The sequence below is a fragment of the Pygocentrus nattereri genome, chromosome 9 (assembly GCF_015220715.1).
Source record: "Pygocentrus nattereri isolate fPygNat1 chromosome 9, fPygNat1.pri, whole genome shotgun sequence".
Lineage (NCBI taxonomy): Eukaryota > Metazoa > Chordata > Actinopteri > Characiformes > Serrasalmidae > Pygocentrus > Pygocentrus nattereri.
Genome location: NC_051219.1, coordinates 34,381,019 through 34,408,410, shown reverse-complemented (window position 1 = coordinate 34,408,410; position 27,392 = coordinate 34,381,019). Strand labels below are relative to the sequence as shown.

Sequence of the window (27,392 nt, the reverse complement as noted above, 5' to 3'; positions counted from 1 at the left end):
GTATGTGTGTGTGTGTGTGTGTGTGTGTGTGTATACATATATATATATATATATATATAAAAACACATTTGAAGTAGCTTCTTTCTGCAGGCTTCATTTTCTGCAGTGGCTATTCCACAGATGGAATGGGAACCAATTTTGATGTTTAAAATAAATATAATCAAATAAAAAAATCTGTTATTAAATTTACTAATAAACCATTGGCTGTCTATGTGAACTGTTGTGACTCTGTGTGGAGCTGCTAGTGAGCAATGAAAGGGGAGGGGAGAGAAACTGCTGTAACAACAATTTGCACAAAGACAGCTGTGCCAAGAAAGCTGCAGCTTTCTTGATATTTAAAAAAATGCAAACAACTGCCACAGAAAAACAAATGCTTTGTTTTTTTGCTAATTATACATACATTTCCACTAAAATATTGTCCATCATTGTTAAAAAGTGTGTAGTTTAACTGAGGAGGCTGAAATGACATTTTATGGCTACTGTGCAAAAACTATATAAGCATTTGATCTAGTATGTAAACAGCAGTTTAGCTTCACCCACTCATGCTGAAGTGTTTTAGCCACTACTTTTTAACTACTTTTTGAATTAACCACAATATAGGATATTAATTCAAATTTACAGCCATTTGTCACTGTGTTTGCACACTGTGAAATTAGGCCTGTGCGTTTAACCCATCCGTGTAGTGAAACAACCACATACATGCACACTAGTGAACACACACACTAGGGGGCAGTGAGCACACTTGCCTGGAGCAGTGGGCCCTATCCACGGTGCCTTTTGGGGGTTAGGTGCCTTGCCTAAGGGCACTTCAGTCATGGACTGTCAGCCAAGGGGATGGAACCAGCAACCTTCCAGTCACAGGGCTGGTTCCCAAACCTCCAGCCCACGACTGCCCCCTGGATAGCCACTCAGAATAGAGCTCATTTATATATGTCAGTCTTGAAGGCACTGTAATGAACAAAAGCCTATTTTATCATGTAATGATGAAATATTTGGTATATAAACCCACACAAACCTCAGGAGTAAAAATATATGAGAGAAGTGTAGGATGTGGCCTCTCTAAGATATGAACTAGAGGAGGTGCTATTGACAAGGTAACAATTTATGGTGTTAACATTATTAAACAAGGAATCCTCTGAATCATATCATCCTGTACTGATAACCAGCATGTTTGTGTATCTTCCATCCCAACATTTGCTATTCCCGTGAGGTTTTATTGGAGCTGGAAGTGAGTGTTAGGCGAGTGGGTGCTGGTGAGAGACGAATGCGAAATTGGCAGACGATAGTAACAAGGTGATTATAATTGGACTCAATTCACAGCGTAGACAATATCATTATAATTTAGATATTCTGCTGTAAAACAGTCAGCATAAATGACAGCGATTGGGCTGGACTGCTAAGCCCCTTTGCCATCAGAGAGAAGCACACGCTCAGGGTTCGAATAGAAAGCCTGATGTACAGCCCTGCCTTAATTGCCCTCTGAACAAATTGTGTTCCCCTTTTCTTTTATCCCTCACTGGCATTTGTGCTTTTTGCCATTCTACCTTGCAGTCAGGATCAGGATGGCTGTGGACTTTATTGGGTAGTTAAAGTCTTAATAAAGCTTACCATCAGTCCCTTAAGCCTTTGAAAGTGGACTTTCTTCCAAAAATACCAAAAGGCTACAGCTAACTTTTCAATCTCAGATGGGTATGTTTTTAGCCCTACTTGCCAGCTTCTAATGTTTTCTTGCCAGCTTATTGCTGTATTTAATAATATACAAATAGTTTTAGCATGAGAGGGAAAAGTTAACAATAATTGGTTTTGATTTTCTTGGAATCATTTCAGTTTTGGCAGATATTATCTTTAGAAAAAACATACTGGCATCAGATAAATGTTTACATTTGACTGATCATACTGATATTTAATGACTTATTTATTCATTCTGGATGAGCAAAACACTTGGATGATTATGGGCTATCGCACTAAAATATCTGCATTGTATTCATTTTACTACATTTGTTACCTTACAGAAATATGTTATATTTCTAATGCTAGTCCAAAAGTTGGGATGCTGTGCAAAATGTAAATAAAAACTAATGATTTGCAAATCATTTAAACCCTGTATTTAAAAATAGTACAAAGACAGCATGTCAAATGTTTATTGTTTTTTGAAAAATAAATACCCATTTTCAATTTAATGCCAGCACCACAAAGTTGGGACAGGGGAGTGTTTGCCACTTTGTTGCATCACCTGTTCTTTTAACACACTGTAGATTTAAAAGTGAAATGTTTCCTGCTATTGCTTGCTATAGGATTTAAACTGCTCGACAGTTTAGGGTCTCCTCTGCTGTATTTTTGGTTTCTTAATAGGGCAGATATGTTTTTAATGGATGATAGATCTGGACTGTAGACAGGCTAGTTTGGTACCCTAGCTCTTTTACTACAGAGCCATGCTTTTGTAATACGTGCAGAATGTGGTTTGTCATTGTCATTGTCATTGTAAGCAAGGCCTTCCCTAAAAAAGACATCATCTGAATGGCAGCATATGTTGCTCCAAAACCTGAATACGTCATTCAGAATTAGTGTTTCCTTCATGCATGTGCAAGTCACCCTTGCCATGAGCACTAATTACGGATGCTGGCTTTTGATTTGTTAGGAACACAGGACACTTTTCACCTTTGCCTCAGTCCATCTTAAATGAGCTCGGGACCAGAGAAAGCAGCAGTGTTTCTGAATCCTGTTTGTATATAGTTACTTATTTCCATGATAGAGTTTTAACTTGCATTTGTGGATGTTTATAGACAGTGGTTTTCAGAAGTGTTCCTGAGCCCATGCAGTGATTTCAACTACAGAATCGTGTGTGTTTTTAATGCAGTGCCACCTGACGGCCCAAAGATCATGGCCGGCTGATGGTGGTTTTCAGCCTTATCCCTTAGATACAGAGATTTCTCTGGATTCTTTCAATATTTTAATGATATTATGTACCAGATGATGGAATCCCAAAGTTCTTTGCTATTTTACATTGAGAAATGTTATTCTTGAATTGTTGCACTATTTGCGTATAGTCTTTGGCAAAGTGGTGAACCCCTCCTCATCTTTACTTCTGAAAGACTATTTACTTGTGGGATATTCTTTTTATACCCAATCATGTTGCTGAATTGACCTAGTTTTTTTTTTTTGGTGTTATTAGCATTACACACAGTCTTGTTGCCCCTGCCCAACTTATATAACATATATTTTTCAAAAAAACAAATTTCCACTACAAAATGTCTCTTTCAACATTTGATATGTTGTCTTTGTAATGTTTTCAATTAAATATAGGGTTTCAATGATGTGCACATCATTGCATTTTGTTTTTATTTATATTTCATGCAGTGTATCAGTTTTAGCTGATATGTATATGAAAAATATTAAACATCAGCAGTGGCCCAGAACCCCAGTATTGGCATATCCATAGTAAAAATGGCACAGATTGGTGACCTTTTCAAATAATTTAATGGCTGATACTAGAGCTGGGCGATATGGCCAAAAATGTTAACAAGATAAAGAAAATTCATATCATTCAATATCAATACATATCACAATGAATGTCAAATCTTTATTTCTTTGAAGTTTGAAGGCTGATTTTTGCTCCTGGGTAGGTAATTGCTGTTTTAAATGATTTATGATCAGAACATGACAAACACTCGCCAAACAGAAAAAGAAAGAAAAAGATCATTTTTAGCTGTCTGGTGACGAGTGCTCAGCTATCGCGTTACAAATGCTAAACAAGTGGCCAACAACAGAGCTAAACTGTTTAGTTTCTCAACAACTCCAACTTAGTACGAACAGCAAACATTAGCTGGCTCAGTAGGTCAGTGATGGATCACCCGCCTTAAGGCCGTCACTCCTACCATGTCCATGTCAGAACATATTACAGTATTCAAACACAAGCTAGCGGCTTTTGTATTTGTCTATTCTGTCATAGTAGTTTAAGGGGTGAACCACAAACTGAAACTGAAAATCAGTGCTTTGTTTGATCTACAGTAACATCAATTCGCCATGTCATGCGAGTGACGGAGCTCTGCTTAAAGTTAGCCAGCTTCCAAAAAACAGCTAGCCTGGAAATTCCCGCTTTCCAAAGTCTCACAGCTTCCTCAGTTTGCTTTAGTTTAAATCCGGGCTGTAATTTGCATGAACCCACTTCTTTCTTTTACTTTACTTGCTTGGGAATGCACTAATACTAAAATTGGACTTTTTGAGCTCTGTAACAGCACTGTCGTTGTGAGGAACAGACGTGATGTAACGCTGCTAAAGTTTGTTAGGATGTACAGAAAGAGGTGAATTCACTGTAGGACAGTACAGTTATGCCACATATCTAGTCACTAACACTTGGTCACAGGAGAACAGGTCGCTGGTCGCTCCACTCAAACAGGGAATGTAAAACTCCACGTTTCAGGTGTTGCTAAAGCATATTTGGCAACCCTTTTTTTTTTACTCGACTCCCCCTCCCTCTCTAATCATGTCAAAAACTTGGAAGTGTGCCCTCTCTTGGCAGCAGCAGGGTAGTGTTGCTTTGCTTTCTGTAGAAAATGCCACCGGGGCTCTCACTAGAACATGGAAGTGTGGGAATCGTGTATTACATCGAAAATGTATCTAACCTTTCTTATCGTTTGTCAAGGAAAAGTTATATTGTGATAATTATCGTTATCATTTTATCGCCCACCTCTAGCTGATACCTTGGATGAACATAGTTTTTGATTTTCTATCATTGTGATACTTGTATTCACCATCAAATTTGTAATTTTCTTTTGCTTTTTTTTAAAAATCTGACAAAAAGACTTTATGATACATTTAATATGATAAATGATAAAAGCTTTATCTGACTTCATCAATTTGAAAAATGTTGTTTAGATTTGTGCTCAAGCTCAGAGAACATACTGACTGTACCATTTCAAATGTAACATTTCAGATGTGGAAATTAAGGGATTAAATCTTGTACATTTTATGCATTAAAGTTAATAATCACTGTTGGGAATTTGATGTAGAGACAGAATTTGGCACTGGCTCCCTATAAGAACCGTGGAAAACATGATTAAACGATGACTTGTTTTAATATTGTATTGGTGTAATGAAAGTAAATGGTGTCAACCGGTACTGAAATGTCTGTTGTCCATTTTAAAGCAGAAGTATATATTCTAATTGTCCAGTATACACTGAGGTTAAGATGCCAAATTGCCATTGTGTTGGTTTAGTGTGCTTGTAAGAGAATATTTTAGTCCTGTTTGAGTGGTGCCGTTGAAACACAGTCATTATAAATTTCATAGTCATGTTTTTATTCTGCTATGATTTACAGTTCACATATTTGACAGGCTTATTGTTCTCCTTTCTGTGTCCTCAGATGAACATGGACATTTGAAAATATACCTGCCCAAAAAGCTGCTTGAATGTCTACCAAAATGCTCTTCGTTGCCAAAAGAGAGACACAGGTGGAACACCAATGAGGTAAGGTCACCTCTCTCTCTCTACCATCTGCTGCCGTCTTTTTTTACTGTTGCTGACCTTATAGAAATCAAGTCTTTATTTTAAGCAGTGCATCTGAACAGAAAGTTTTCTAACAGCCATGCAGTCATATTAAGCACAAATGCATCATTTTTTAGGTATAGGAGCTTGTGCACACTGTGAACACTATAGGTGGGCTTATAGTGGCATTTCTGCTCAGGTTTAGCTTCTTCCTACATTTCTGCATAGCAGTTTGCAAGTTTGAACTACATAGTGTAACCTTCTCAGCCATCTGCTTCTTGACCATTTTTATTCAGAATGATTATGACTGCTATAAATAGACTGTGTTATTTATGCTGTGCAGTAGCATATGGTTTTAGTTGTGCTAGTATAACCTGTCAGATGTTCTCTTGGTGCCTTTCCTCTCTTTATTTGGGCTGGAATATGAACGCTGTCTTAAGACTGCTTGTCTTTTCCTCAGAATGGATTTCCCTGGTGCTGTTTTATGTCGAGTCTCTTTGTACTTGTGGAGAATGTTTTTGCAGACATACAGAGGTATCCCAATACTTTCAGCCCGTTGTCAAATTTGATTTCGGAATGGCAGAGTCAGGGTATTTTCGAGTCTCAACATTAAAAATGTAAAGATGATTCGCTATGAAATGTGCCTTGTAGTGGAATTAGACATATAAATCTCTTGTGCTTTATCTGGTTAATGTTGCAGTCAGCATGCTATTTTACAGAATGCTGAGTGAGTGGTGGGGGCTGGGGTCTGGGTGGGCTATCTTAAAGTGCATCCACCTAATAATCTGCATATGAAAATGCAATTTAGGTGCCTTTCATCAAAGTCTGAAGGGATTTCACGTACAATGTATCAAACAAACAAGGAAAGATAAGGAGGCTGTTAGATTTCGTTGCACTGAGAATGAAAATGTGTTGTTTATGTTTTTGCGACTGGGTGAAGAAAAATCACAGAGGCAGTTTGCCAGTTGTCCTTGACCTGCAGGCCAGCCGTTTTAAATTAGTTGATTTCCCTCAGTCTAGCTACTTTATCGTTTAATGGAAACGAGACGGCATTTTTTTGCTTGATTTTCACATTTTATTTGTTGTTCATGTTCAGCCTGCTGTGCACCGTGGCTCTCCCCCCACACACACTGGCTGACCAAGAGACTGAAACTAAACATTACTTAGCTGCTTAAAGCTGAGGGGATTTGAAGTGATTGCCGTCGTCAAAAAGTCTTCTGAAGAAATTCATAAACTCCTTGCATACTTGTGCTGCATTTTTAATACGTTCCAGTGACGCATATGTTGCTTTGGCACATTAACTGACAGGCAGCAGTATCATCAGAGGACGCAATACAAAGGAGTCCATCCTGTAGCTTTTTTTTTTTTTCATAAATCATAAAGTTTCTAAATGGCACTTCCTACTTTTTTTTAATTAATGCTGTTCTGCTGTGAAGGTTGTTAAAGGGAGGGATGAGCAGTGCTGTGGTGGGTGAGCTCGCCTCCCTGGAAATCATAATGTCTGCCACAGCCCCCCTACATAACTCACATGTCACTCTCGCATCAATTTCAGCCCTGCCAAAAGCCCCCAGTGACAAATCACTGACGTTGCCCTCTTAAAGGGATATTTATGAATTGAATACACTACTTTATCCCTCTGCGTATTCTTTATGGAGTGACAGCCTTGCTTTTTTTTTTTTTATTGCGGGGTAGTGGGAGGGGGGCATGCCGTGTAAGGAAATGAATGACAATGCTGGAATAGAGACTGAAAGCTGAGGTCTCTGACTATTTGTGTATCTTGTCAGGATCAGAAATGTTTTCCTCCTGTGGAGATAATCTGCAGCTCAGGTATATTCTTGTTTAATATATACGCTTTGTAATGCAAATTCAGAAAGGAAAAATGCAGCCGTTCATGTTCCTTCCCATGTAATATGATGCAAGGGGCAAGACTTCAGAAAGTCAGGTAAAGATTTAATTCCCATTGTGTACAAAACCTGTCAGTTCAAATCAAGTGGCAATTGCCACACCCACATAATTTTGACTGCGAGCGCAACACCCTGGGTCAAACAAGTTACAACATCTTCCTCAATTAAGAACTCGCTAACTGATTGTTGGGAATACTGCTGCCTTTTTTTGCTCTCTCCTATCATCACAATCAAGCCCATAACAGTTGGTTGGCAATAAACTATATATATATATATATATATATATATATATATATATATATATATATATATATAATATAGTTTTTTGTCAATACACACACACACACACACACACACACACACATATATATGTGTATAGTTTATTGTCAACTAACTGTTGTAAGCTTTATTGTGATGATAGGGGAGAGCAAAAAAAGGCAGCAGTTTTCCCAACAATCAGTTAGCGAGTTCCTAATTGAGGAAGATGTTGTAACTTGTTTGACCCAGGGTGTTGCGCTCGCAGTCAAAATTAATTAAAGTTTTTTTGAAATTGATTGGAAAATGTCGGCACTTGTAGAAGGGAACCGCTGGCGGCTGCGGCTTTGTACAGTGTGTCAAGTCATTTATTACAGAAATTAAATCACAACAGACGCCTCATAAAGAAGGAGAAACCCAGTAGTATTTTCAGCGTTGCTTTAAAGAGCATTTAATATGTTGTCAAGCACCCTTTGGATTAATGTCAGCTATCAGTGGCAGAGGCTCCGAGCAGGCTGTGCAAAGGCTGCTGCGGAGGCATGCCTAATTCTTATGTGGTGTGCATCAGGAGAGCGTGTTGCATGGGAAAGGAGGGGAGTCAACCTTCCCCAAAACCAAGGGCATTTCTCTTTCATGTGCGCCAGGCAGACACCAGGGCTGGAGTGACTCACTGATGGCAGGCTGAGAAGGATTAAGGAGTCTCTCGTTGCTGCTGATTGTGTGACTCTTACTGAAAGTGACACCTCATTTATTCTCTGCATATTCCTCCTGCTTGTCCTGCATGCTTAATGCCGCCTTGTTTTTCTCTTCGCTTGAAATTTAACACGTCTTCGGAAGCAGGAGGGACCGTTGTTTTTGTTTGGAACCGATGACGCTAAAATGTGTTAGGTTAACTATGTTCTTCTGCCTTCTTGGGAAGTTGATTGTTAAAGAAAAACATTATATGTTTTTTTATTGTATGATCGATTTTTTTTTTATGATAAATGATTTTTAATGTCAAAACTATGAATACATTGCTTTTTATTCAGTATTTCACATACAGCAGTACACTAAATCCAGTTCAACAGGTCTTATTGTGCTCTTTTTATCATAAAACATGCTGTGTTCTCTAAGAACAATATGCTCATGAAAGCATATTGTGAAGCAATTTATCACTTTAATGATAAAATATCGCCACCACATGCAGCATATGCAACAGATCATAGATCTCTTTTCTCACCCTACTCTCGTTCATCCTCACCTTCACTCTTCAGAATTAAGAGTGATGCTCTCTGGCTTGAACGCAAGGTCCTACAAAACATCTTGTATTAGTATAGAACTTTTCTGTTACCTAGGGGTTCTTTACACTTTAAAAACAACTTTTTTACACGTACATATCTTCTGAATAAAACTGATTTTTTCAAAGAACCCTCCCTTGAAAGGTTCTTAGGGAACCAACTGCGGTTCTCCTTTGGCTATGTTTTCCAAACCTGATCCTGGAGGCCCTCTGCCCTGCATATTTAGTGCTTTTACTGCTTTAACAGACCCACTGACTCATTTGTCAGTGAGGTAATCGGTTGGATCAGGTGTGTTGGAAGCAGGCAAAAAATTGAATGTGCAGAATAGTGAGCCTCCAGGACCAGAGTTGAGGAAATTATGGCATCACTCCAAAGAATCCTTTTTGACACCATCATTTTAGATGCAAAGCCCTTGTTAGACCTGGCTGGCAGTTTGTTCACTCACTCACCCACGTACGCACATACATACATTTAGCAGTTTAAAGATTCTCCACAAGGGGGCATTATTAGTACTCCGGTTCATTGACATTGACATTGTTTTTTTTTTTTCTCATAAGAGTGGTGCTTTGCATTAGTGACACACATTATTATTATTATTATTATTAAGATGTATAGAGATGCAGCAATCATGATTTTTTTTGATTGGTTGCGATTTCCCTACTGCCAAATTTTTATTAGCTTTTTTAAACTGTGTGGGATAAAGGAAAACCTGAGACACACTAGTGCACTTCCAGCACTTTCTTCTAGCCAAGCAATAGCCTAGTGATACAAACAACATTATTTTCTTTTTAGTAGCCCAAACTGGCATTATTATTATTATTTTTATATTTTAAACCTGTTGCCTGTTTAAACTTGTTTAAATAGTCTGTTTAGCACAATGGGTCATGTATAATCATGATAGAACATTTTGGTACAGGTGTGGCTGCAGCGTTCAAATACAGCAGAAGTGCAATTACCTGCCACTCGTTATTTACTTTATAAAAGTGTTACACAGATCAGCCAAAGAAAAAAACAGTAAACTGGGCAATTGCTGATTCGGAGTTTTGAGCTGATCTTGGCTGATTCTGATTGTGCATCTGTAGATTTGTACACCGTGTTGAGCAGTGCTCCATAATTCCTGTGGAATCTAAATGAGATCCGATTATAACTCCACACTGTGTGTAAACAGAGCAGGGAGGTCAAGGTGCCGGACATGCAGGGGTTGTGTGTGCACCGGACCCTGCTTCTAGCCGCTCTACTGCTTCTCCTGAAGATAAGCAGAGGAAAGCCATGGCAATGGCAATCTGTCCATTTCAATCCTATTTTCCCCAATCCCCTCGCGTACGTTTACGGGGAGAAAGTGTGCAGGAATACATTTCAAGCATTTACTGGAAAATTAGATAAACCGATGTGATCAAAATGCAAGAGAAAGCAGAAAAGGAGAATGGGGTGAGTGGGAGCGGGCGATACGCATGCACGCTGTGCTCAGCTTTTAAACTGTCAAAGCGAGATTAGGAAGAAATCTGGGCCAGAGCCTGACAATTCATTTAGCAGGAACAACCACAGCACCATATTCATTTATCGCAAGCAAGAAAAAAAAACAGCCACAGTATACCAGAGTCTGAGATGGAACATTGGTACTGAGGCTGATCATAGGGGTGACCTAAGAGATCTGATGAAGACATTGATGAGTAAAAGGAGTTAGCCACAGATTATCAGAGATGTTCTGTGTGTTTTTTAATAGATTTTCTATCAGTGTGGAGAATGCTGTGAAGAGCCAGAGCTTTCATATCAGTCCAAAAACAGTTCTTTCCTTTTAGGCTCGCATGCTATCAGTTTTGTTGATTGGAATGTGCCAACGTGCCATTACACTCCATGCCTGCATTGCATATGTAATGGTTTCTGAAACAAGCTGAGGAAAAGTGTCCTCTCCAGAATCCTCTTCCCTGGTTCCTCTCGGCTCGTTTCGCCCCTCGAAGTAGCTCTTGGGGGATGACCTCTATTCTACCCAACATTCCTGTTGAGATGAAAATCTTTTTAAGAGAAGGACACCACACAAGGAGGGCATTAATCCTCCATCCCTTCAAGATCAAACAGACCCAGTTACCTCTCCAGCTCAGGAAAGCCAAGGCCTTGGAAATGGCTTTCGGAATGACTTTGTCACACCCGTGCCATTTTGAGGAGAGCACTCCATTATGCTGGACCTGGTCATCTTCCTGTTGAAGTGTCAAATACGTTTGGGCTGTCATAAGCAAGAACAGTGCCCAACTTAAGAATAATGATTTATGTCACAAGAGCAGAGCTGAGAGGGAGCGTCATAAAAAAACTTCTTGTGGTGGCACATTTGAGAAGTGTCAGTTTGAGCGCCAAAAAAAAAGCGCTGATCTCCAGGAAGGAGCTTCATGGAAGGGAGCGAGGGGGGTAGGAAAAGGAACTAAGCTGGTGTGACATCCAGGCCCTAATGAGTAGTGGCTATTAAAGGCCTGAGAAATGCTCGAAAGCTATGGGTCGGCCCTGAACCGGAGCAAGACCAGGGAAAGCAAGAGCTCAACAAAGGCCTACTACACATTTAATGCCCTGTCATCAGGAATAATCCTCTCCAGCCCACACTGGCACGGCATGGTGCCCGCCTGCAATATGCCTCCACTCTCCATGGGGTGCTGCAGAGGACCTGCATGGCACTGGAGTGGCCCGGAGAGAGAGAGAGAGGTGGGCAGAGAGAGGGTAATCTTCCAGTTACAGTCTCGTCCGGCAGCACCATCCAGAGAGAGGGTTCTGGTTACAGAGGAGGCAGGAAAGAGCGGAAAGAGAGAAGTTTGGCACACCAGGACAGAAATGACTACATTCCCCTTACCAAATCGCAGACAACTCGATCCCTCTCAGGAGAGGTGAGGTACCTGCCTGTGAAACCCACTTACTGGGGGGGGGGCTATTGTGAGTGGTACATTCTTCTGTGTCTGTATTATGAAGATGAGTGCATCTTGAGCATCCCAAGGAGCATTGTCACATTGATCTATGCACTGGGGGACTTGGTGAGAGGTCAAAAGTAGGTAGATGCTACCTCATAACTGCATCTGATTACTAGTCTCACTTTTGGCCAGTTTGGTGATATGAACTCAAATTTACAGCACAATATTTACCATTATTAGCTGATAAAAAAGCAAATAATACTAAATATCTTACTTCTATGGTATTTGTTATTTTTTAGTGTTCTGTCAAATTTCCAAGCTCTCCAAATTCATTTGGTTGAGTTATAAGAATTCTTGAAAAAATGTTTGTGTGATGGTTTTATGCGGGTGGGGCTTCGTGGGCAGGGTTTATATCTTTTTTTCTTTTCTTTTTTTTTTTCTTAACCATTTTTTGGCCTTTCATAATATCCTTGATAGTATGAAAAATCTACTTCATACACTTATATATTGGTACACCTCCTGTCCCTACTCCCAGCTGGGATAAACCTCTGTAAGAAGACAGCTTGCTCTTTTATGGCTCTTCTTTTTCCCCCCTTTTCTTGTTGTTTTTCACCCACCCCCTCTTGCTGTTACTCCTCAGCGCTCTACTCCTTTTTGTACATTCTGTCCTCCATCCTTGTAGATATAATGGCTAGTTTGTAGCACCAGTTGGTCGAAACTATGAGAGATGAACCGCTGCACAAAGAGGAATCTTTTCCCCCCGTTATGCTGTATGTTTTTGCCACAGCTTCCTAAGCACAGTCAAAAGTACTGTATTTTTAGGGAGTGGCGCATTCGTTCTGAATGGAGAGATTTAATGCTGCCGCAAGGAGCATCATGTAACACTTCCAGAGATGTTTCATCAGTGTCGTAGTCTAGGGGCACAGAGCTTTTTCATGCTCCGGGGGTCAAATCCTGAGCTGGGTTATGCACCAATAACAAGTTTTCAGGAATAAATTTGAAAATCTACAAGAGCGTATCACCACTAAGCAAATCCTGACTCTCCAGATTTAAGTCTCCACATGAGACTCATATGCCCGGAGTGGGATTTCAGGGCGTGCCTCATTAATTCCTATATTACACAAATCCTGACCTGACACTAAAGTCCTTATTTCCTCTTCAGACTTTTCATGCTTGAAAAGGTATGATAAGTGCAGAACCTGTTGCTATAATGCAGTATTTCTTTTCCTTCGCTGCCTTCATTTGTGATTTATCAAGCAATGCAGTTAACACAGGTACATCAGCCCAACACTACCAGTAAAGCCGAGCATTTAAATGCATCATTTCTGTAATCCGTCATTGTGCTTCGTACACTGATGGATAAATGCAATTTTTTTTCTGTCTTGCTTTGCTCTGAACACTCTTAACGAGAAGGCCTGCCTCTTTAGTGCTTTTCAGTTATTGATTCATTGAATATACAAAATTCCTGGACCAGGCTCTCACTCACTGTATGCTGAAGATGGCTATTGATTTCTTGTCACGTTTTCTATGAGATCCTTCAAACTCCTCAGACCTGAAGTTATAGCAGGCTTTAGTGGGCTTCCATCTTTGCTGCTGTATGCACATTTCAGGTGGAAAGTTATTACAAGTTTCCTTCCTGAAATTTCATATTTGATAGCTAAGTCCAGGTCTCATTTTTGCAGTGTTATTGTGTCTGTGTCAGTTATAATCTTGGATTGTATTCTGTTATGCAAAGCAAGTCCCCTGTAAGCTTCCAATATGTGAGTTCATGCGAGCTTCCATATAGTACAATCATTTATTTATGTTCCAGTCAAAATGGCCATTAAGTACAAGTTACGGATCTTTCGGTGTCAGGAAAAAAGCAAAATACACATATTTAACCAAAGATTAAACAGAAGCCTCAACAACTGAATTGTCTTTTTTGGAGGTCTTGCTTTCTGCATGGATATTTTTACACACCTCCAAAGTTCAGAGTTAAAAGTTGGTTGCATTTTCTGCGTCTCATGATCCAAGTAATCACAAACACATGCAGTGATGTTGAGGTCTGGACTCTGGGACTCTGGGATGACAGTTCGTTGTTGTGAGAATACCAGCAGCTTCTTTGTTTGACTTACAAACGTTTTCTTCGTTTTGTTTATTTCCTTCTCTCAGTAAGGGCTTGGCAGCTACACATCCTTTCAGACTCATAGTGTTGTTGTGTTCTTACAGTAAAAGGATGGACAGAAATACCTTTGGATTTTTCTGATCTGAAGCAAGAGTGGAGCTTGATTTTCTCCTATCTGAAGATTTAGGTATCCAATGTTTTCTGTATCTTATAGTCATTTTTTGAACTCCAGCTATGAAAAAATGTTTTTTAAAGTTATTTTTCTTTGACTTTCCCCTTTCTTATGCAAGCAGGTTATCTTACAGCTAAACTCCTCAGAAATATCTACTGAAAAATGAATAACTTGTACTTATTGGCCGTTTTGACTGGAAATGAAATAAAAGAACGGTGGTCTCTGACTTTTACGCAGCACTGTGTAATCCAGATGAAGTTGCATCATACCTTTGGCCTGAGTAGTTGAATGCCTATGGACGTCTATGCATTTAACAAAGTTTAAATGTAATGAAGAGCCATAATTCTGTGAAAATACTAAGAATTAGCCAGATTACAGTTTACAGAAGAGACAAAATAGCTATCACGAAATGTATGAAGTTTAATGTGGACCAACTGAGAGTGCATCTTTCTAGGTAAGTTATAGTGATTCAGTGCACTGGTCAGAATCAGTTGCAAAAAGGCTACAGTTAGGATGCTTTGAGTGACCGTAGCAGACCACAGTGCAGGCAGGGTTTGACCTTTGAAGTAATGATTGTCTGTAGTGTCATATATAAAAAGGCTGCCACACTTTCCTCTCAACCATTTTTTCTTCCAAAACTTAATATTTTCTTTATGTCAGCAGAGGCTGCTTTATATTGCTGTTGTTGCGGACGGCAGAGTGCATGATCCTTGACTAAAATTTAGCTTGGCAGGGATTTGCTTGTCCAGACTGCTGATATATTGGTCCCTCCACGCCTTTTTTGAGCTGGGGATTCTTGTTCTGCGGGGTGGTAACCTCTCCCCACCTTTCCCTTCTTTTCCTTAGCTTCCGTGCTTCTGCTGCCGAGACCTCCGCTCAATCCCCATCAGAATAGCCTGACCTCATTAGAACATCAGACTGGATTAAGGCCTGCTTGTATGGATTAGAATGATTCTTATTAAGATGTTTTAACTGTTCCCATCACAGAGACAGGTATTTAACTTTTAATGATCCATTTTGATATATTTTGCTGATTATGCAAACAAATTAGAGGATTTTGGCAGCTATTTATTTTTTTTCCACCCTCCCCTCCTTATCAGTTGTCACTGTTTGGGATTTCTCAGCTAATCGAACCCAATAGTCTTTCATGATGAAATGTTTATCTTCTTTTGAACATGTAAATGGGACCTCTCTCGACCGCGCGTAATTAAAATTACCCCGCCTGGATTGCAAGTGTTTGCCGAGACGTTCATTAGCTTCTCTGGGGCAATCAGTGGAAATTAAAGGTCATGTTTGCTTGTTTGTTTTCTATGAGGAAATGCTTTAACGTTTTTATGAGCAGGTGTCCAGACCATGACTGGAATGAGTAATGCGGTGTGCGGAAGCCTCAGGTTGAGCTGCTGATTTCTTTTCAAAAAATGTCATGTCTGAGATTAAGGCTCAAATACCATCTTCCTCTTCTGGGGAATCTGTGTTTGTTTATGTAAACAGGCTCGCGTTCGTTTGCATACCATAACATTTGAATGCTGTTTGTTTACATGGCAAGGTGTGCATTTAGCCTTAATTCTTGCCTTATTTCAAAACGTAAAAATAACAAGCTGCTGCATCTGTCCATGGCCTGTGTTTGTGAGGAACTACTTGCTTCTTTGTACTGTGATTTTATTTTAGCAATAAATGATATACAAGACTGTAGCTGTTGTTTTTAATGAAGGTGCACAGCCCGCTTGGCGACTCGCAGCACTGCGCAATTTCTCTGAGCGCCATTCAGCATCTGAGCATTAAACACAGAATGACCAGAAAAGCCATAATATGGCTTGAAATGTCCACAGAGAAAGGCAGTCAAAGACTAGCAACAAATGTTAATCTGTTACCTGTTACTTCACTAGCCTAGTTGCGTCGTAACAGTTGTATTTTTGCTTGTACACAGCGAGATTGTTCAGAGCTGTTATCATAGTAACTACGAAAATAGTAGTAGGGCTCAACTGATCTAAAAAAACTAGCAATACTGATTCAGATTTTAAGGGGGCTAAAATTTATGATGGCCCCATCAATAATATCTGCTGATATCAATATCTGCCGATTTATTTCTTTTTATTTTTGTAATTATTTTTAAACAGTGCTATATGGACTGATATGAGTTTCAGTTCTCACCGTGTTTATCTACACTGGTATTTTAGCTTCAGTGACCAGTGTTAGCAGCGCTGCTTAGTTCCTCTTTGCTCAGCAGTCGGTGTGCAGCATGTTGTTTTAAATGAAATGGCATCATTTAAAGTTATTCATGGACAGATCATTTTTATACAGCATATCAGAATCATAGGCTTTGTCTGCACACGATGAACTATTCAAATGTACAGTGTGAGTCACCAAAGAACAAAATTTCTAAAAGCACACAATGTATGCCTGGATTTAGAGGACGTTCAACTACAGCTCAACTAGCCAAGCAAAATACTTGAGATGTAAAAACTCCACAAGTAAGATCTTTAGATGTGTCCAGAGCAGGGTTTCTTAATCGCTGGGTGACCACGAGTGGGCTGTGAAGCATCTTCTAGTGGTCCACAAGCCTATCCTCAAGGGGAGACAATAGTTCATTGTGAGCTGGTAGTCATAATGATACAGGTCAAATTGAATAACTTATTAATTAAGTAATAAGTAAGAATTGAAAAATCAAATGTTTTCAAAGGATAAACTACAAAAACATGTTAATAGATGCATATAAATAAAAACATGGCAGGAGGCAATGCAGCTGCTGGTGTGCCGCACCAAACGAGGGAATTCAACATCAGATCATGTTTTCCTCTTCTTCTATTAGCACAGCGCTCCAAGCAGTCATCTCTGTACTGTCCACATAATCTGCATGTTTTAATGTCTGACTCTAGATAGAAACATTTCTGCAGCATAAGCTGCAGCTCATAATGGCAGACGAGCAATAAAATCAAAGCGGAGATACTGGTGATGACCGCAGTCCCAGAGTCCAGTGTGTGGAGTTTGGTTTGACTCTTTCAAATGACAAACTATTTAAACATGAAACCATCAACACTAAAGAGACATATCAAGACCTGACACCCTAGTCTTGTTTCTATAACATCACAGTCCAAGTGTGCTCTGAAAGCTCGCTAACTTGTAGCCAGACATTGCTTTCCCCCCTTTTTTATGTGTATGCGTTTTTTCAAGTATCATTGCAAATTTTGGTTTTTGTGATTGAACTACTTGGAAGCTGGTCTTTTTCAGGCCTCCTCAGTTTGTCAGTGTGAGTATTTAATAAAAGAAAAGAAAATTTTATTTTACGAAAGTGTGTTTTGCTTTCCTGTGGGCTTTTTAGTTCTAAACAGTTGGGCCTTGAAGTGGAAAAGGTTGAGAACCTCTGGTCTAGAGGGTTAATAAGAATAAAAACAGCCATTCATTACAGTTAATTATAATCCCAGTCAGCGTTACTGTCCTATCACTCCTGGCTGTATATCTTTTGCTCAAAGTTTTTGCTGATAAGCAGAAGTAGTCAGGGCATCGTACCGTGTTTACAGACCTTGTCTTTTTAGTCATAGCATTTAGGAAAACTAACCACAGGGCATGTCTAAGCTAGAGACTTTTATGTTCTGTTATTCATGGCTGCAGCTGTGGCTCGCAAGCAGGGGGGTCAGCTGAGTAGTCCTGGTCGAGTTGTCATTGTTTGTAATGAGAACCTACCTGTGGGTCATTCTGGGGCCCTGAATGCTACAAGGACCTTTCAATTTTGTCCTGGATGTGAGGCTGGTTGGCAGGGGTCTGCTGTATGCTCTGTTGAAGGAGGGGGTGGGAAGTGAGGAGGGGGTGCTGCTCAAAATTGCCTGACCTCTATTGTAGCACATACAGGTCACTCCACCTCCTGTGGGAACTTCTAAATTGAACCCAGCTTGTTCTTTCGATTCTTATTCCGCCACCCCCCCATCCCCAGCCTACCCTCCACCCCACCCCCCTACACCCCCCATCCTCTTATCTTCCGTCTCTCTTCTTCCTTCTCCCTTGTGTTCACCGAGGTGAGAAGTTATTCAGAGGATGGAGAAATAGATTTCTACCTTTGGTATTGAACTGCTGGGTCAGGCTTTTGTGTTGCTGTATTGTAATAGACTTTTAGTTTATTTACCAGATAAAAAAAGAACCAGGAGGTCCTGATTGCCCGCTTTAGTGCTCTCTGCACACACGCGCACACGCACACACACACACACACACACACACACACACACACACACACATGCTTGTTTCAGTGAATTGTTTTGTGCCTAATATTTACATGATTGTACGAGTAAATGCCATTGTGTTCTCGGCTCTCTGGATCAAATGGCAGGGGAGCCGAGCCACACATGCTGAAGGCTTATGTATTATTCCATTTCATAGAGGCTGCCGGCCGGGTGCGCCCGCGCTGCTGTATGTAATCCACACCCCTGTTCCTCTGCCTCTTCTCGAAATAAATAGGATTGGTATCTGTCTCCCAGTCTCTCTGAGATGAAGTGATTGATGGATTCTGGGCTGGATTAATTATTGAAACAAGTGCTTTCCTCTCTCGCAAGCAGAGCGCTAGGGGTCCAGCGATACGCATGTTTTCAGGTACGATATGCATTTCAAATTTAGTGTCAAGATTTAATTTCATTCTTAAAATTTTACTTCTTGTGTCTTGAGAGTTCTACAGAACTCTAATTGCATAGGGTACAGAGTACATTGACTCAGATTAAGATATATTAAAAAGTTCTGTTTGAATTCTCTAACAAAATAAGCCCCTATTCCTATTGAGTAAACATAAAGCTTAAATGGGAGTTGGGTATTAATTGAGATTTGTGATTATTGCTGACTAACTATAATTCACTTTGGCTAACTATGGTAGAAAGATTCCAGTTCGAGTTATAAGCACAGCTTATATACCACATGAATACCTTATACAAAAATACTTTATAGCTGTATACATACTTTATTATATAAAGATCAGTTGAGCATTGATGCATGCATAACATAAAGTACTTCACTTAACACTCTGATCTAAGTATTAGGATGCACAATTAATCATAGATATTGTAATTTTGGCATCAGGCAGACGATTAGTTTTGACTGGTATTTCAAACCAAAATTTGATGTATTCATTGTAGCTGTGAACACTGGAACATTTAGACATTCTACATTTTAGAATTGTTTATGCATTAGCATTGGCAGGTATACATTATATTTCCAAAAATATTCACTCACTCATCCAAATAATTGAATTCAGGTGTTCCAGTCACTTCCATGGCCACAGGTGTATGAAACGAAGCACCTAGGCCTGCAGACTGCTTCTACAAACATTAGTGAAAGAATGGGTCGCTCTCAGGAGCTCAGTGAATTCCACCATGGTACCTTTATAGGACGCCACCTGTGCAACAAGTCCTGTCGTGAAATTTCCTCACTACTAAATATTCCTCAGTCAACTGTCAGTTGTATTATAATAATGTGGAAGCGATTGGGAACGACAGCAACTCAGCCACAAAGTGGTAGGCCATGTAAAATGACAGAGCGGTGTCAGCTGATGCTGAGGCACATAGTGTGCAGAGTCAACTTTCTACAGACTCAATCAATATAGACCTCCAAACTTCATGTGGCCTTCAGATTAGCTGAAGAAGAGTGCGTAGAGAGCTTCATGGAATGGGTTTCCATGGCTGAGCAGCTGCAGCCAAGCCTTACATCACCAAGCGCATTGCAAAATGTCGAATGCAGTGTTGTAAGCAGAGGAGACGTGTTCTCTCGAGTGACTAATCGTGCTTCTCCATCTGGCAATCTGATGGACGAGTCTGGATTTGGCGGTTGCCAGGAGAACGGTACTTGTCTGACTGCATTGTGCCAAGTGTAAAGTTTGGTGGAAGGGGTATCATGGTGTGGGGCTGTTTTTCAGGAGTTGGGCTCGGCCTCTTAGTTCCAGTGAAAAGAACTCTTAATGCTTCAGCAGACCAAGAGATTTTGGACAATTTCATGCTCCCAACTTGTTCGACTTGTTACATATGTGACATCCTATCACAGTACCATGCTGGAATTCCCTGAGCTCCTGAGAGCGACAAATTCTTTCATATATATTGTTACATATGTGACATCCTATCACAGTATAGGATAGGTATACAGTATAATGTGTGTGTGTGTGTGTGTGTATATATATATATATATATATATATATATATATATATATATATATATATAGATATATATAATGTATATGTGTATATATATATATATATATATATATATATATATATATATATATATAATGTGTGTGTGTGTGTGTGATAACCCAAACTGGCCATTGTTTATTCAAAATATGCAAAAACTTCAGCAGTTAAATATAACCTGTATTAGACTTGAAATATTACATGAATACTTGAAATATTCAACAGTAAATGCCCCCAGGAGCTCAGTCTTTCACACTTTATTTGATCGAGACAACTGTCAACTTTTCTTTGCTGCAAGTTCATTTTGTGCTTGGGCTCAGTGTTGCAGTGCATGCTGGGGACTGTAGTGCAGAACACTGTGAAACAGGCTAAAATAAATAGAAAACTGAAATATTTTGAAGGCCAGATGGTATTCTGTCATAGGCCTGATCTGACCCAGGGGCCTTGTGTTTTGCACATGAGATCTAGAAGATAAGAGTTTGCCAATAAAATGGCTCATTCTTCATCTATATGATTGCGTTGGGGCTGTTGCTATATGTATATAACTTCCATTTTTTTCAGTATAAGGTAGGGTTGTGCTACAATATGCACTGTAAATTGATTTCAGTCAGATTTTATGTTATAAAAATGCTTGTGTTATCAGACATACTAACATTAATTGGAGTGGTTTCCCCAGTTCTATGAAAAGTACTCCATGATATTCCTGAAAAGTTATCAACCATAGTAAGAGGGAAAAATTTCTTTGTTGTTAGAACTTTGTGCATCAGTACATCCCTCATATATTTAATTTTTTCCTATTTTTTTGGCTTTTCTTTTGATACTTCACTAGTGGCAGCTTTGTTTGAAAGCCATTATGGTCTTTGACTTTTTGTTCGAAGGAGTCTTTTAACTGCTTTGCCTGAGGAACAGTAGTAGATGAAGGTCAACTCCACTCGCTTAGTATCCTGCTGGTCATATCCTGCTGGTGGGGTCACATGCATATATCTTTTTTTTTTCCCTTCTTTTTTCCTTTTTTATCCTGGTCAAACCCAGTCACGTTCCAAGCTGGTCAACAAAAAAAAAAATCAACACTTTGTTTTTACCACCATTGCAAAGACTACAATCCATCCCACTGGGACACAGGTTTTTTTAGCCTATCAAAGGCACGCTTCACTTCCACGCAACAAGCTGCAACATAAAAAGAGTGGGGCGCTGGGTTGGTAAGGAGCTCCATCAGGCTGTGGAAGGAGCTGCGCTGCGCTGATGGAAGCGGTGATTCGCGGAGGCTCCTTCTGAAAGCCCCAGCCTGACGCTTTTCCTTTGGATCAGTGGGAGGGATGTTCTGGCTTAATCAGTGGAAGGGCACACAGGCTCTTCTGCTTCACAGCATCCCTCCTCGCCCCTCTTTCTTGTTATGTGCGCTGCTTTGATCTTTAAAGGTCCTTGAGAATGAGGAGCCAGCAGCTGGGATTTCTCTGTGGCCTGGTGTTTGGATTCTGGCCCGTGTGATGGACAGCCCCAGACACAACACACCTCGCTTTCGCTTCTCTTCTTTTTCCTCTTCTTCAGTTTTTCTGTTGCCTCTCTCCTGTCTCTCTCTCTCTCTCTCTCTCTCTCTCTCTCTCTCTCGATCTCTCTCTCTCTATCTCTCCCTCGATCTCTCTCTCTCTCTCTATATCTCTCGATCTCTCTCTGTCTCTGTCTCTCTCTCTCTCTCTGTGTTTCTGTCTCTCTCTCTCTGTGTTTCTGTCTCTCTCTCTCTGTGTTTCTGTCTCTCTCTCTCTCTCCGTGTTTCTGTCTCTCTCTCTCTCTCTCTCTCTCTGTGTTTCTGTCTCTCTCTCTCTCTCTCTCTCTCTGTGTTTCTGTCTCTCTCTCTCTCTCTCTCTCTCTCTCTCTCTCTCTCTCTCTCTCTCTCTGTGTTTCTGTCTCTCTCTCTCTCTCTGTCTCTTGCTTTTTCTTCCCCTTCTCCATCTCTCTCTCTTGCTTTTTCTTCCCTCTTCTCCATCTTTCTTTGTTTCCCGGTTATTCTTTTCTTCTTCTTTAACAGTTGCCTCTCTCTGTCCCTCTCTGTCTTTTACTAGTGTCTATGACTGTCCTTCTCCATTGTCTCTCTGTCTCCCATGCTCGCTCACTCGCTCTCTTTCTCTCTCTCTCCCTCTATCTCTCGCTCTCTCTCTCTTTCTCTCTAAGTGTACATCTCATATACTCTCACTTTACTTCATCTCTCTTTCTACTCTCTCTACCCTCTTCTTCTTTTTCTAGACACCCTCTCTGTCTCTCTCTCTCTTTCTCCCCATATCTCTCTGTCTTTTTCTGCCCCTTCTCCATCTTTCCATTTGTCTCCTGCTTACTCTTTTCTTCTTTTTGTAGTTGTCTCTCTTTTATTTGTGTCTATGACTCTCCCTCTCCATTATCTCTCTGTCTCATTTCTCTTTCTCTCTCTCTCTCTCTCTCTCTCTCTCTCTCTCTCTCTCTCTCTCGGTTGCTCTTTCTGTTTGTCTTGCTTATTAGCGTCTCTCTGTCTCTTTGTCTTTCTCTCTCTCTCTCTCTCTCTCTCTCTTGCTCTAGCACTGTCTGAAAGCTCCCTCTTGCTGTTTTGTCAGAGAGAAGAGAATGAAGAGTGGCTTCCAGTGGCTTTGTTCGTTTTGGAGTATAATGTATGTATTGGCGTTTATCTCTCCTTATATATCTTTAAGGGTAATCATTTTCACAAACTCTGAAAGGCAGCTTGTGCTGACAACTTCTCTTCACTCTGTGAGATATCTCTCTCTCTCTCTCTCGTGGAGTTATGGCCTATCGGCTGTAGGCATTCATAGCCGAAGTGTTAAGCATTTATGAGCTTTGCAGGCCAAGAACCTGGGCTTAGGCAGCATGACAAGCCTCCCTGGACGCTGAGCTAACTGGGCTGTCATTACAGTCGAAGTTAAACCTGGTACTGCTGTCAAAAAGTGAGAGGGCTAACTTCTGCTAACAAGATTTTTTGCCAGATCGTATATCGCCTGTTTTAAATGTGCTTGGGTGGTAATAGCAGTAGTATGTGCCTTTTTCTAAGCCAACAGCTGTAACAGTGTTACTGTCCTATGTTCACATTCTCAGGATGGGATTGCAAAAGGATACTTCCTGTGAAAATCTTTACATTATGGCTCAGTAATTGGCACTAGTGGATTCCTAGAAAGATTTGAAGATTATCAGGGGAAGTAACTTGTTTGACCTTTCAGAGGGCAATCAATAGTCTCATGTATCATTAGACTTTATTGTGCTTATAGTAATGTCAATGGATTGCGCTGCTTGACCCTTGCAGGATTTCATCACTCCAACATAGGAAAATAACAAGGGCCACTTTTTCTCCATTAAATTCATCCTGCTCGTTAAATCGTAACAGTAAAATCCAGCAGCAGGTGCCGTTCTCGAAGGCATGTCCTTGAGGGGTAGTTTAGCTGTGTGGTGTGCCCCCTATAGACGTGAACACATCAGTGTGACCGGGCTAAAAAGGCTGACACGGCCATAATCATTTATCCGACTGATTGCCGCTCATGCTATGTGTCCCGTGCTAGGGAAATTATTTGCGCATCAGTATGAGATCACATAGGGACGGACTGCTTAGCAGCATGTGACCCCCCCACCCTCTAATTGTACAATGATCGGAGATAATCCACTCAAGGGTAAGTGTATTTCTTCTCTGCGACTAGACGTGGTCACACGCTGCTTCTGAAAGAGCTCTTTGATAACTTTAAATCACTTAAAAGTTAAGAAGAGAAGCACTCTCGCTTCAAAAGAGCCATCAAAATGGCATAAAATCATCCGTTTGAGACTATTGTCAAGCATTTGGTTTATTTCAGTCGATGATACAGTTATTAAAGCTCTTCAGTGTAGAGGAATAAATTGTGATATTAAAGAAAACTTGCAGTTCTTCAGCTAGGCACTTTTTGCATCCTTGGCTAAGCTGCAGTCTGGTAAGTGTTGCGAAAACAAATCAGAATCTTCTCCCATCCTACTTAAGCCTGTCACGATTACTAGATTAAACTCAATTATTCAATACAAAAATGCCATCAACTAATGTGTATAATTTGTATGAATCAGCACTGATTAGTCTGCTTTTTGCATGATGATGCATATTTTAATTGTATTCTCTTACAATAAGAAACAGTGCCTGATAGCCACTAAGGGTGACTACGTCTAGGCACCTCATGTTTCAATGCACATTTCATTTCAGGGTGCCAAGACACAGTTATGAAACGATTCGCGATGCATCTGCATTTTTTTATTTTTGTACTCTGAATTATATTTCTTGCACATATGTCATTAACAACAAGTACAGTTGAATTTGAATGGTGCCTTCTCTCTATGCTCTTATCAAAGGGCCCACATCATGGAAAATGTTCCTTGCTTGAAGTAATGTGTTACATTTTTCAAAGTCTTAAAAATTCATTCTTCACCCCCTTCAGTCAGTATATGGAAACTAAGTTGTAAAAACAGGCCATTTTAAAATGGTTTCTGTGACATCACCAGAATGAACACACTTACACCTATTTTCACCTGTTCAGCCTGGGTCAGTTTAGTCCTGCCTATTCATGCTGAAGTCATAAGGAGTGTTTTAGCCCAGGCTGCCTTTTGAATGAGGCACAAAACAGGGCAGCCAGTCATAGCAGCACTTGTTTTATTTCTTTCTTATCCATCTTAAAGGCACAGTACCAAAAAAATCGCATAAAGAGTCGCTGGCATTTTCACAGTGTAAGAAGATAAAAGCAAAAGAAAAGGAGTTACAAGTTTTGATGCGCACTTGTTTATTTACATTTATTTACATTCCATTTAATTTTACAGTAAAGTATTTTGGAATCTTTGACAGGATAAGCATAGTTTGTTGTCAATTTTTGAGGAAGGGCCTTTTTAAAAATCCTATATTACTTAACTAGTTATCAAGACAAAGAGCAGATCACGGTATAACTAATTTGAATGAAAGTGGCAGGTCTAGTCTTGCCGTTCTAGTATCCTACTAATGTTATTTTGTTAACCAGTGATGCGCAGTTGCTTCATGGAAACATTGTTTTCGTCTGTGTAATAGCTCCGAGGATGGGACCCTCCTCACATTAAATGAATTCTGAAGTCACTCAGTCGACCAGCAAATAGCTCTCACTTGTAAATGCTGAATTGCAAGTTTGAGACCTTATGCTCTTCTGGTTTGTATTCCAATTTTACTTCAGAGGAACAGCGTGACTACATACATACACACATATATACACTCACCAAGCACGTTATAAGGGACAACTTTTTGTATCTACAGTCACTGTCCATTATATCAGCTCTACTTACCCATTGCAGACTTTAGTCCATCTGTTTCTCTGCATACTTTGTTAGCCCCCTTTCTCCCTGTTCTTCGGTAGTCGGAACCCCCACAGAACCACCACAGAGCAGGTATTATTTCTGATGTGGTGGCATGTTAGTGTGTTGCGCTGGTATGGGTGGATCAGACACAACAGTGCTGCTGGAGTTTTTAAAAGCCTCATGTGGGCAATGCCCTGTAACCACTGCTGAAGAACTAGAGAAGGACCAACACATGCTGCACACCAAAAGATGAGCTGTCATCTCTGACTTTACGTCTACAAGGTGGACTGACAAGGTAGGTTTGTCTAATAGAGTGGACAGAGAGGAGACACAGTGTTTAAAATTGCAGCAGCACTGCTGTGTCTGATCCACTCATACCAGCACAACCTTGTCAGGGTCACTCCAGTGCTGAGAATGATTGAACACCTGCTCTATGGTGGTCCTATGGGGGTCCTGACCATTGAAGAACAGGGTGAAAGGGGGCTAACAAAGTAGGCAGAAAAACAGATGGACTACGGTCTGTAATTGTAGAACTACAAAGTGCACCTATATGGTAAGTGGAGCTGATAAAATAGACAATGAGTGTAGAAACAAGGCTCCAAATAAAGTGCGCGGTGAGTGTATCTATATTCCCAAGTAGAAGGCAGTTTATTTCTTCACTCTTTAAAATAAAGGTCTCAAAAAGGGTTATTCTGGAGCACCACCATTGAAGAACCTTTCTTGGGTCCCTAAAGAACGTTTCAGTGGATGCATCTTTAAGGCCAAGTGAAAAGTGTCCTGGCAAAGGATTTCGTGAACAGAGTGGGAGCCCTGCTATCACAGGCCAAGAACCATTCAGGAACCTTTATGTTTAAGAGTGCAGTCCTGTCTTCTGCTTTGTTGAAAAACGGAGGTTTTGCTGTATTTTTCATTTTCAGGAACTGTGCTGGGACAGTTTTGTGGAGGTTGTATCAGCTCTGCATTGGCTGATGTTAATTGCTTGTAAAATTCACAGGCTTATTCTCTCTCCTGCTAATGCCCAAAAGGTTGAGGTGTCGACAGGGGTGTGTTTGGGTAGTTCATTAAAATGCCCTCCCCACTCCTCTTAGCCAAGGTTCTAGCAAAGCCTTGAGGCTCCATTGAAATTCTGCATAGCTCTCTGCTCTTTTGAAATATCTGTTGATGAGGTAATGCAGACGCACGATAGTGCTGGGCTCCCTCTGCTGCTGGACGTTTCACTAAGTCATGTTTACATAATTAGTGAGCTCTCAGAGAGACTCTGCAGGCCTGAAAATGAAAGCAGGCGGTTAGTCGTCCGCTCTGAACTGTGGCGGGTGTGCCACTGTGCACTGTCTACTCTCTTCCTACTTTCTAATGCTTACTTTGGGTTATATGAACTGAAACTCAGTGCCTGTACCTTTATTTTTATTATTTATTTCTCTGTAGATGATAAGCGTAGCGTTTTCCGTCTGAGAATAAATGATTGAGGCGTTCCTGTTAATTATTGTAAATTGATTTTTACTTATCAAGCCTGTCCAGCATTCTGCTGCACCGCTATCAGGCCCCAGAATGATTATTGCTAATTTATTGGCACTGTTACAGTGATTAAATATTTTAAATTGGAAAACAAAAACAATTACTGCTTATTTGTTTACTGGAGCAACATCGTAGGATACGCATGTATATTTTCAATGTGTTAAGCACGTTTTAGCAATATCTGTGATCACTGACTTTTCGAAGAGGGCTTGTTGCAATTAGTGTTTCATTCCAGTTTCATTACAGCTTCATCTGGTTTAGCGTGTAAGTCTGTACTGCTGTGTAAAAGTCGGAGACCGCTCTCATTTATTTAATGTAATTAAGTACAGGTTATTCA

General features: G+C 40.3%; 1 protein-coding gene across 7 annotated transcripts in view; it reads left to right on the top strand.

The window, feature by feature from the left end:
• camta1a (calmodulin binding transcription activator 1a) overlaps window positions 1-27,392 on the top strand; it is a 589,880-nt gene that overhangs the window by 24,606 nt on the left and 537,882 nt on the right. For all 7 annotated transcript variants that reach the window (XM_017708645.2, XM_037541383.1, XM_017708625.2 and 4 more), the window contains one exon: window positions 5,363-5,466. In XM_017708645.2, coding sequence (XP_017564134.1) covers window positions 5,363-5,466 — 104 coding nt within the window. The remainder of the gene's footprint in view (window positions 1-5,362; window positions 5,467-27,392) is intronic.